Source organism: Nicotiana sylvestris, chromosome 9 (genome assembly GCF_000393655.2).
Source record: "Nicotiana sylvestris chromosome 9, ASM39365v2, whole genome shotgun sequence".
Lineage (NCBI taxonomy): Eukaryota > Viridiplantae > Streptophyta > Magnoliopsida > Solanales > Solanaceae > Nicotiana > Nicotiana sylvestris.
The window spans coordinates 62,052,544-62,063,478 of record NC_091065.1 but is presented as its reverse complement, the minus strand read 5'-3'; the positions used below and the strand labels follow the sequence as shown (position 1 = coordinate 62,063,478).

The 10,935-nt window shown below is 37.4% G+C and overlaps 2 protein-coding genes across 2 annotated transcripts; both read left to right on the top strand.

Annotated features, from left to right (window-relative positions):
* The first annotated feature begins 2,037 nt into the window (after window positions 1-2,037).
* LOC104217856 (GDSL esterase/lipase At4g28780-like) lies at window positions 2,038-5,750 on the top strand. The gene is made up of 5 exons (XM_009768186.2): window positions 2,038-2,342; window positions 2,921-3,048; window positions 3,628-3,870; window positions 4,589-4,841; window positions 5,278-5,750. Exons 1-5 carry the CDS (start codon window positions 2,096-2,098, stop codon window positions 5,505-5,507), a joined length of 1,101 nt encoding a protein of 366 aa, XP_009766488.1. The 5' UTR covers window positions 2,038-2,095; the 3' UTR covers window positions 5,508-5,750.
* A 493-nt stretch (window positions 5,751-6,243) lies between these two features.
* LOC138877661 (uncharacterized) lies at window positions 6,244-8,521 on the top strand. The gene is made up of 5 exons (XM_070157288.1): window positions 6,244-6,660; window positions 6,715-7,297; window positions 7,436-7,621; window positions 7,756-7,800; window positions 8,511-8,521. Exons 1-5 carry the CDS (start codon window positions 6,244-6,246, stop codon window positions 8,519-8,521), a joined length of 1,242 nt encoding a protein of 413 aa, XP_070013389.1.
* The last annotated feature ends 2,414 nt before the right edge of the window (window positions 8,522-10,935 follow it).

Here is a 10,935-nt window from a genome sequence, read left to right as displayed (position 1 = left end):
CGAACTTTTGCCGACGCCGGGAAGCCAATATGATCATCTTCCATCCTTATCTTAGACTCGTTCCAGTTGTGAACATCTGCCCAAGTCGTCGCTTGGAACTCAAGCAAGTTTTCCTTCAATTTCTGGGAAGCATCAGAACTTCTTGGATTCAGACCCTTGGTAAATGCTTCAGCCGCCCATTCATCTGAAACAGCCGAGAGCAACATCCTCTCCTTTTGGAACCGGGTGATGAATTCCCGTAGCAACTCGGACTTTCCTTGTGCAATTTTAATTATGTCGCCTTTCAGGCCTGCACCTTTCTGGCCCCGACATGGGCATTAATAAAAGAATCCGCGAGCATCTCAAAGGAATCTATGGAATGCTCGGGTAATAGTGAATACCACGTCAAGGTTCCCCTCATGAGAGCCTCTCTGAATTTCTTCAGCAAAACAGATTCAATCTCGTAGGGAGCTAAATCTTTCCCCTTCACCACCATTGTATAGGTAGTAATATGTTTCTGAGGGTCTGAAGTCCCATCATATTTCAGCACATGGGGCATTTTGAACCACTTCCGGATCAATTCTGGTGTCGCACTTGGTTTATACGGCAACTGAGTATACATCTTTGAATTCGGCCCTTTCAGCACCGGTGGTGCACTCGGAATTTGATCCATGCAGGCATTCACTTCCCTCATAAACCGTAAGAGCTCGCTTTTGAAGGGATAACTTTTGTTGTTATGACCGGAAATGCTCCCCCGACCCCATCGGAGCCAACCTTGCCCCTTGGGGTGTTGTTGTCGATCCTCTGTGTTGTTTGATTTGCAGGAGCGCCGGGAGGAACTGGTCCTCGTCCATTTGTGTTATTGGAAACACCATATAACGTCTTTTTTATTTCTGTCATATCCTTGTCCTGCCATGTAAGATGGCCCAGAAGGACCTCTTGGTTCTCCTGCAGGACCCTTACCGCTTCAACAACATGCTCCTCTTCAGAATTATCGAGAGTCGCCTCTCGAACATGTCGCGGGTACCGACTGCCGTGGATCGGCGTAGCATCGTTTCCCTCATTGCGGGTGTCGTTGATTGAATCTTTTGCTGAGGCTGGTCTCTTTAAAACCATTAACTGTCATTTTCTATGATTTTTTCTAAGAACAAACAATCGAAATACATTAGTAAAAGAGGCAAGGACCAACTTAATTATACGACTGTCTAGGCCCCACGGTGGGCGTCAAACTGTATACCCGTAAAACGGTACAATTGAATTTATACGTGGTTTCTAGACAAGTTAATTAGTTCGATCATGAAATAATACAATAATTGAAGAAATAGGTGATACTTAGCCTTGAGATGAAGATGAAATAGCAGAAACAGTAATTCCGGGAGGAAGCTTCCGGGCACAACAGTAATGAAATCAAAAAGTAGGAAGATAAAATTATATAAAGCTTTGAATAGATTATAGTGTCAATTTGCTAGAAAGTTTGTTTCCTTACGATAATAACAGAGCTCACTATTTATTGTGGCGCCTAGGGACCAAGGTCCTAGGATCATTCTCTTCTTTAATGTCAATTATGAGGGCCATTGAAGAATGCGTAACGGCGAGCATATAATCACAAATTCTTTGTAACGGACAGTGTATTAAATGTATGTTGTAGAATATTCCCATTAAATGCTATCCGATGGCAGGTATTTGTTGCATTTTTATGAGTGTCATTCTTTCCGGTAACAAATGGAATATTTGTCTTCGATTTTAGCTATCTTATGCCTTCGGCTCCACTAGTCACTCTCTCATGTAATTACTTAGCATAGCATATTTTTACCCTATACAACTATAAAGTGCTTGCAGCTTGCTATATGCTCAATTGCCAATAACATGGTACAGACACGAAGTAATTACTCCAAAGAAGGTCGTAAAAGCAGTTGTTAAAGCTTGTTCTTTTGCCCAGTTAGTCCCAGAGTTTACGCACTCTCGTGCTTTTGGAAAGCTGCCTATTTATTATGCTTCAACCAACTACGGGGAAAAAAAAATCCAATACCACCTGTATAAATAAATGCCTCAGTACTCATTCATTTGCGTTAAGCATTTCCCTACACACACATACACTTTCAAGTAGTAGTTCCCAATGGCTAATTTAGGTTTTGCTACCACCGTGCCAATTTTCCTAGCCATGGTTACTGCAAATTTTGTAACATACACTGAGGGTGCTCCTCGTGCTTTCTTTGTGTTTGGTGATTCTCTTGTTGACAATGGCAACAATAACTACTTGGCAACTTCTGCACGAGCTGATTCTCCACCTTACGGCGTTGATTATCCCACTCACCGTCCTACTGGCCGTTTCTCCAATGGCTTCAACATTCCTGATCTTATAAGTGAGTGTTAGACTTCCTTCTTTAATCTTTGTGTGACAGTAAGGTTATTTGACATGGTCCAATAACCTTGTCAAACTAGTTTATAATCATATTTTGGCTTATTTACGGGTTTCATAAACACATAGTGCTTATAAGTTAAGTGTTTATAAACTAAAAATAGTCAAATTAACCCAAAAGTTGGTTAGCCAAGTTATGATTTTTCACCTTATAAGTACTTTTGGTTTCATCAAGTGTATCAAGTGTGCTACTATTGATTCTAATTAATATTTTTTTTTTAATTCTCAATATACCTTTTCAAAAGCACAAGTCTGAACTTGCTCTTCACTCCATATCCTTCTTTTTTCCTTTTCTTTGTAGAAATACTTTTAGTAATTTTTGTTAAAAATTTTAAGAATATTTTAGTCATCAATACTTTTCTACCCAAACACATCAACTTTTATTATTAGTTTTAGCACTTGATAAAAACACATAGTTCACTTTCAAACACTTTAAGCTTATCGGTTATTTAGGGTCAGCTTACCAAGACGGACCCAAAATCTTTTACTAATTCTTTTTATTATGGAAATGTGAATGGATAGGCCAACAGCTTGGTGCTGAGCCAACATTGCCGTACTTGGACCCTGCGCTTACAGGAGATAAGTTGCTGGTGGGAGCAAATTTTGCTTCTGCTGGAATCGGAATTCTTAACGATACTGGGATTCAATTTGTAAGTCCAAATATTCTGCATGTTATTTTTCAAGTCCTTTTTGGCTTTTGAGAGAAAACGAGCATAGCAGAATTGATACTCTCTATCATAAATGGGGAAGTGGTTTTACCGTTTTAAAAAACAAATTTAATAACTTATGTACACGGCTAGAGTAAAATGTTCTTACACTATAGATGCACTTTAACATATTATAATCACTAATCAGATGGATATTTCCCCTCGAAGTTTGATATTGAAGAGGCAACATGAGAGAGATCACTCCCCCAAATTATCAGCTTCCAATTTTAATATGGTTTACACACTTTTTTTAATCTTGCAAACAAATGAATTTACTACGAATTTTCAGGAGACGTCTTGAGACACCACAAGGAAAGAAAGAAAGAAAAAAAAAGGTTGTCTAGCATGCATGCAACAAGAAAAAGATCAAAAAGTTGTGTAAAATATCACGTGTGTGTCTGAATTCCTTCATTAGCTATTATTGAAAAACGTAATGTTACAACATGTTTAGTTAATTTATATTTGCTCTTAACTTTGTTAATTAAAATAAATCTAATTTGGGTTTGCTAATGTATATAATAGGCGAATATAATAAGAATGCCGAGGCAACTAGAGTTGTTTCAACAATACCAGCAGCGGGTGAGTGCTCTAATAGGAGCAGAAGAAACTCAGAGGCTAGTGAATAATGCGCTTATCCTCATCACCCTGGGTGGCAATGACTATGTCAACAACTACTTCCTCACACCAGTTTCTGCCAGACGTATTCAATACAACATTCAGGATTACTCTCGTTACCTTGTCACTAAGTACCGCAAGATCTTGAAGGTAATGAATTAATTACTACTTAATAAGACAAGAATCAGTGCCAAATGCCAAATTATTGGACGTCTTTTGACAATATTTAATTGTTTTCGCAAGTTTAAGTCGTCTATCTTGACTACCTTCCATTTCAGCTTTTTACCAAGGATCTGTCTTTTACTCTTTTGTAACGTAAAAGATTGAGTAACGAACTGGAGTTCTTTCCTCATTTTTTTACCTAAAAATATCAGAGTTTAAAAAATATGCATATAGAGAACTTTTACACTATTAGTGTAATTTAATATGCTATAGCTGGTTACTTACTTTATTTTCCATGTTATCAGATTATGTTTGTTATAAACAAACAACCTAGCTATTTTTGCATATAAATTTAAGAAACATACACCATCAGTGTAAAGAATTTTTATAATATCATGTCACTTTTATGTTACGTTATTTTCAAGGTTATAAATTTCACATCTTAAGATAGATTTCCTTTGAATCACGTACATGATAGTATAAAAATTCTTTACCTTGATGGTATATATAACTTATACTCATTGCGGATAACCTAACTTGATGGTGTAAAAAAACTGTCTATTATCCACCATTAGATGCTAAACATAAAAAAGCATTAGTCATTTTGAACTCGTTCTCTAAGCCAAAAAAGGGAGAGGAAAATGGGCTTTTTTTTCTCTCTTGATAATGTAGTAGAAATTGTTAATCAATAATTATGCATGTGCAGAGACTACATGATCTGGGAGGTCGAAGAGTGCTAGTGACAGGAACTGGACCATTGGGTTGTGTCCCAGCAGAGCTAGCAACGAGGAGCTCAAATGGGGAATGTGCAAAGGAACCTCAGCAAGCCGCAGCAGCTTTCAACCCACTCCTTGTCCAAATGATTAAACGTCTCAATCAAGAACTTGGCTCTGATATCTTTGTTGCTGTTAATGCCATGGAAATGCAGAACGACTTCATTAACAATCCCAAAGCCTTCGGTATGCTTTTTTTTTTTTTCTGCATATAGTGTAAAATATTTAAAAAATAAAGTCAAATATAGTAACTAACGTGTCACAAGAGGTTAAACCTAAAGATCTGAAAAAAATTATGCTGTTAGTTAGTGTATATAACTCAAATCCTTAAATTTTAAGGATTTAACTTGTATATATTGGTAATGCAACACTATCAGTGCATTATAAACATTTTTTAAGAGGTAATCTGGCTTATTTTTAGGTTAAAATTTTCAATTTTAAAGATAATTAACTGTAATTATCTTTTAGGTAACTTGATAGTGTAAAAACAAATTTGCACTATCAATTTATAGAAGTTAAATCCTTCATGTAAATCAAAGCATATTATAAGATAATCTTTTAAGCAAATTAAATTGACTAATGAACAAAGTTTATATGGATAAATCATATATATATTGAACAGGTTTTGTTACATCAAAGATAGCATGTTGTGGACAAGGGCCTTACAATGGAATTGGACTATGCACAGCTGCATCAAATCTATGCCCCAACAGAGAAGAATATGCGTTTTGGGATCCTTTCCATCCATCAGAAAAGGCGAACAAAATCATTGTTAAAACAATTTATTCTGGTTCTGACAAGTACATCACACCTATGAATTTAAGCACCATTATGGCCATCGATTCTGTGTAGTATGTACTACTTTAATGTTTGATAACAATGAAACAATATGTATTAAGCAATGTCCTAGGTTGTCTTACATGTTACCGTTAATGTGTTTTCTGTGTACTCTATACGGGCTCAAAGTGCTAGCTCGACGCTCTTCCATCTTTAATTCTGCAACTTCGTTAAATATCTAAGCTGAGTGAGAAAAGGATACGGTAAGTGTACTTTGTAACACTAACATATATAGCAGCTTTACTTGGTTTTGTTCGACATTTTTTTCTTCTTCAAGTGCATGACTGTTAAAATCTTTAGTGATATCACTAAGAAGTGTGTTGGGATAGTGTTAAGTGGGTGGTTAGAGTTAGTTAGTTAGCCAGCTGTCCAATTATATAGTTGTAGCTGTAAGTTAAGAAAGTTGTAGTCGGTTAGTTGTGTATATATCAGAGTATGTACACCTCTTGTTGGTTATCCGAAAATCAATGGAACACTAGAATTCCATTTCCTTCTTCCTTCTTCCTTGAGCTTCTCTGCAATTATGGTGATCTCAATCCCTTAACATGGTATCAGAGCCGACGTAATCGATTCAAGTTGCATCGTTCTCGCAACTATCAAGCTCAATCGAACCACTTCTTAGTTAATACAACTCAATTCTTCTTTCATCTCTGCCCGTTATTAATTCATTCGAGTTGGGGTTTGAATTGTCTTAGAGCAGTAGAATATATGTTCCTAGTGAATCAATTCACTAAGTTTGATTTGATCATAAATGGCGATAGAGAAAAACAGCTCACCTAGGGGTTCGGACACAACTAATTTGAACATTAGACTTCCAGAGGGATTCACAGCTTCTGTAGTCATCAATCAACATCACCCATTGTTCCTTCAACCATGTGATACTCCAAGTAGCTCTCTTATCTCAATTAAGCTAACTGGACATGAAAATTATGCCCTATGGAATAGATCTATGAGAGTCAGTCTACTGAGCAAGAGCAAGTTAGGGTTTGTTGATGGTAGATACACTAAGGATAAATTTCCCTCTTCTTTACATGAATTGTGGGAAAAATGTAATGTCATAATCTTGTCATGGATCATGAACCCAGTTAGTAATGAGTTTCTAAGTGGCATGGTGTATACATCTAGTGCACAGAAGGTGTGGGCTGATCTTAGAGAAAGTTTTGACAAAGTAAATGGATCCAGAATTTTGTTTCTACACAGACAAAGTGCTACTCTATCTTAGGGCATTTCATCAGTGTCAGTGTATTTTTCAAAGTTAAAGGAGCTTTGGGCAGAGTTTGATGCACTCATGCCTTGTCCTGGCTGTGGCCGTGAGGACTCAAAGAGATATGCAGAACATTTTGGCAATCACAGGCTATTGCAATTTTTGATGGGCTTGAATGAGACTTATTCACAATCTAGCAACCAGATTATGATGATGAGTCCTACTCCAACTATAAACAAAGCCTATGCTATGATAATAGCAAAAGAGAGTAGAATATCCATGGCCAACTTTGCTCAAACTTCTGCAGTAAATGAAGGAATAGCTATGTTTAGTGGAAAAGGAACTCCTCAAGCTTCCACTAGGTATAAGCCTAAGAAGAATAATCTGTTTTGTGACTATTGCAATTACGAGGGTCACACAACAAATATTTGCTACAAGCTTCATGGCTATCCTGCAGACTTCAAGCCAAAAAAGAAGACTGGACCTAACAATGCTTGTCAATACACAAGGGCTCATATTAGTATTGGTTCTACTAATGGAGGCTTTGAGGCTACAGCTAATTGTGCAGGACATTCTCAGCAGAGTAGCCTTACTTCAACTAGTTAGGGTGGTCAAGGAGTAATTGCAGGAGTACCACAGTTTATTGTTGATCAGTACAATTAGATGTTGCATTTGTTAGGCAAGTCTAGTGTCACCTCTACAAGCCAAGGTTATTAACCAAGTAATGCTATATATGCAGGTATGATCTCACCCTCTATAGTTATTGAAGCTAAGGTTAGATTGATAGTTAATACAGGTGCTTCTAATCACATGGTAAAGAGTCTTAAAGTTCTAGAAGAATCTAAAGCTGTTGATGAATCCAGTATTGGAAAAGTACACCTTCCTGCAGGAAGAATAGCAAGTGTAAGGCATACAGGATCTGCAAGTATGCTACAAGGCCAGAAAATTAACAATGTGTTAGACATACCAAATTTCAAATATAACCTCTTGTCTGTTTCAAAATTAAAAAAGGAGCTTAGGTGCTTAACTTTGTTCTATCCTGACTTTTGCCTTTTCCAGGATCTCTTCAATGGGAAAGTGAGGGGATTGGTAGAGAGTATGAAGGTCTCTACATCTAAATATCAGGCAACAAAGACCAAGCAAGTGGAGGAAAAAATAACAAGTCAGATGTTGGAAGATCCTTTGTAAATACAATAAAGTATGATAGATCAAATGTATCTCTGTGGCGTAGGAGGTTAGGTTTTGTGCCAATTGATGTTCTGAGAAAGCTAAATTATTTTCAACATTTAAAGTGTAATAGTGAGACTAAGCAATATTGTTTGTCCTCTTGCTAAGCAAACAAGACTTTCATTTCCTCTTAGTACTTATGTTGCTACTGCATGTTTTTATTTTCTTCATGCTGATGTTTGGGGTCCCTATAGGACACCTACTCATGATGGGAAGAAGTAATTTCTCACACTAGTGGATGATTATTCCAGGTTGTTGGCCCAAGAATAGGTGAAGTTTTGAAGAATGACAAATGAACTCAGTCATGGACCAAGTCCATCTTGTGAAGCACTGTCATGATCAACCTACACATGTGAGATACACGTGAAGGAGATAAGTCCTACTGATCAAGCAGCAATATCTCCCAATCTGATCGAAAAGGTTGCATATTGGATAAGGGGAGAAAGTCTCCTTATATGAAGAGAACACAATCCGGATAAAGAGAGTGTTAGATCAAGGACTCAACTACGATAGAAGATCAGAAATTGAGTCCCAATCAAACTCTAATTTCTGACCTATTAAATAACAGTGATTGTTCTCTTTTACAGGTATTGCATAAACGCAAAAGTTAAACTAAATTGAAAGCAAAAGAGCAAGGTAATTTTGCAAGCAATTTATGTAATATTTGAGTGTGCACTCCTGAAGTTACTTGAACGAGATAGAAGAACCAGTTCCATTGTATTTTTTCTTATTCTAGTTCAATTGTAGTAGGTGGTTTAAAGTTGTACCTTTCAGCTTTCATAGAAGCAATTGTATTAGCTACTTTGAGTGTTCAAGTTATAAGCTAACTTGAAGTTGTCGCAATAGTTGAGGTTGTGTGCTACAAGAGATTAGAGTTAATCCTTAGGTTTACAAAGAGTTTTTGTAAATGTTGTTTTGGCTCAGTGATTTTAATGGAAGTTTGGTAAAATCCTACTGAGTAGTAGGTCGTGGTTTTTTCACCCTTTGAGCCAGGTGTTTTCCACGTAAAAATCTCTGTGTTCTTTATTTTATGTACTTTTTATTCCGCAAACAGTAGTAGTTAGAACACCTAGAAGAATCAGGTTCTTCTAGAGCAAAAATTGGGTACCACACAAATCACCTCCCCCCCTCTTGTGTGGTATTGACATTTAGAATATCAATTGGTATCAGAGCGGGTTATTCTTGAAGAGGCTAACACCTTAGGAAAAGATCAACATGAGTGCACCACCTGGGAACTAGGAAGGGCAATCCACTACTAGGCCTCCATTTTTCAATGGTCAGTACTATTCTTGGTGGAAGAATAGGATGGGGGATCACATCATAGGAGAATACTATGAACTCTGGGACATAGTCACTGATGGTCCTCTAGTAACTACTAAGAAGAATGTTGAAGGAGTGGATGTGCCAAAGACAAGAGCTGACTGCTGAAGACCTGAAGAAGTGGGAGAAGAATACCAAGGCCAAGAAATGGCTTGTGTGTGGACTAGGTCTAGATGAGTACAATAGAATTCAAAGTTGTACCACTGCTAAGGAAATCTGGGACACTTTGCAAGTGGCTCATGAAGGAACACCTCAAGTGAAGAGGTCCAGAGAAACACTGTTGTATTCTCAGTATGAGAATTTCACCATGAATAAAGGAGAAACCATCCAAGATATGTATACAAGGTTTACCACACTGACAAAATAAACTTAAGTTTCTTGGAAGGATTATTCTTGAAGAAGACAAAGTTGAGAAGATTTTGACAAGGGTTCTGCCAATCTCTTGGGAAAGCAAAATTACTGCTATTCAGGAATCAAAGAACATTGCTAACCTCAAGCTGGATGAACTAATTGGAAACCTTACTACCTATGAACTGAGAAGGCAAACCATGAAAATGGATGCACCAAAGAAGGAAAGAAGTCTGGCTTTCAGAATTGCTGAAGGTTCAGATCTGGAGGATGATGAAATAGATATGATCACAAGAGATTTCAAAAAGTACCTGATGAGAGGAAAGGGTTCTTCAAGAGGTACAACCTTCAACAATCCAAGGGTTCTTGAGAAACAGACCAATGAGGGTTGCTACAAGTGTGGTAAGACTGATCACATGATCAAGAATTGCCCTCAATGGGAAATTGAGTGGAAGAAGGAAAGGGCTGAACGAAGGAATTGGAAGAAGGAAAAGGTTCAACCAAAAAGGAACAAAGGATCAACAAAGGCTATGATTGCTGCCTGGGGAGAAACATCAGATGAGGACTCAAAAGATGAAGCTGGAGATGAACAAGCACTTATGGCCATCGGAGAATCAGATGATGAACAAGAGGTAAGTATTCTTCATCTCAAAGACAAGATTAAATTCCTGTCTAAAGAAAGGTTGTCTAAGCTACTGCTAGACTTCATTGATGAGTCTGAGATAATTAACAATGAGAAGGAAGAGCTATCTAGGGAATGTATGATCCTAAAAACCAAGTGCAAAAATCTAGAGTCTAGGGCTAATGAGAGTGGAAGTGAAAATACTGAGTTGAAGAACCAGGTTCTTGAACTTGACACTAGTGTCCTAGACCTTAGGTTTGAGAACTTAAAACTAAAACTAGGAACAGGAAAGAAGAAAGCTGATCACACACATCTCACCCTAGAAAAAACTTAGGAAAAATGAAGGATGAGTTGTACAGGAAAGATGAGCTGATAAGAGTATTAAAAGAAGATCTAGGGAAGGTAAAACATGAACTAGACAGAACTTGCAAATGGAACAAGGCTTCTGATGAACTCTCCTGGCTACAAGAACATCACAGTAGCAACAAAAGAGGACTTGGTTATGGGACTCAAACACCTAAGTGGGATCATAAAAGCAAGTACCTCACTTTTCTTGAGAACAAAATTTGCACACATTGTGGCAAGACTGGCCATTACAAAAATGAATGTAATGCAAAAGAAAAGGCCAGTCAAAAGAACAAAACTTTTGTTCAAGAAAAAAATAGGCTGCCTGGGTGGGCTAGAAGGAATCTGATTTATCCCTTTGCCCATAGAAAGGGACC

What these genes read in the sequence shown, in the direction of transcription:
- LOC104217856 (XM_009768186.2), top strand. Translation starts at nt 2,096, where the DNA reads ATGGCTAATTTAGGTTTTGCTACCACCGTGCCAATTTTCCTAGCCATG. An exon ending in AGTACCGCAAGATCTTGAAG is followed by an intron (nt 3,871 to 4,588) that starts GTAATGAATTAA and finishes ATGCATGTGCAG; the next exon opens with AGACTACATGATCTGGGAGG. An exon ending in TAACAATCCCAAAGCCTTCG is followed by an intron (nt 4,842 to 5,277) that starts GTATGCTTTTTT and finishes TATATTGAACAG; the next exon opens with GTTTTGTTACATCAAAGATA.
- LOC138877661 (XM_070157288.1), top strand. Translation starts at nt 6,244, where the DNA reads ATGGCGATAGAGAAAAACAGCTCACCTAGGGGTTCGGACACAACTAAT. An exon ending in TTAGAGAAAGTTTTGACAAA is followed by an intron (nt 6,661 to 6,714) that starts GTAAATGGATCC and finishes ACTCTATCTTAG; the next exon opens with GGCATTTCATCAGTGTCAGT. An exon ending in GAGTAGCCTTACTTCAACTA is followed by an intron (nt 7,298 to 7,435) that starts GTTAGGGTGGTC and finishes CTATATATGCAG; the next exon opens with GTATGATCTCACCCTCTATA.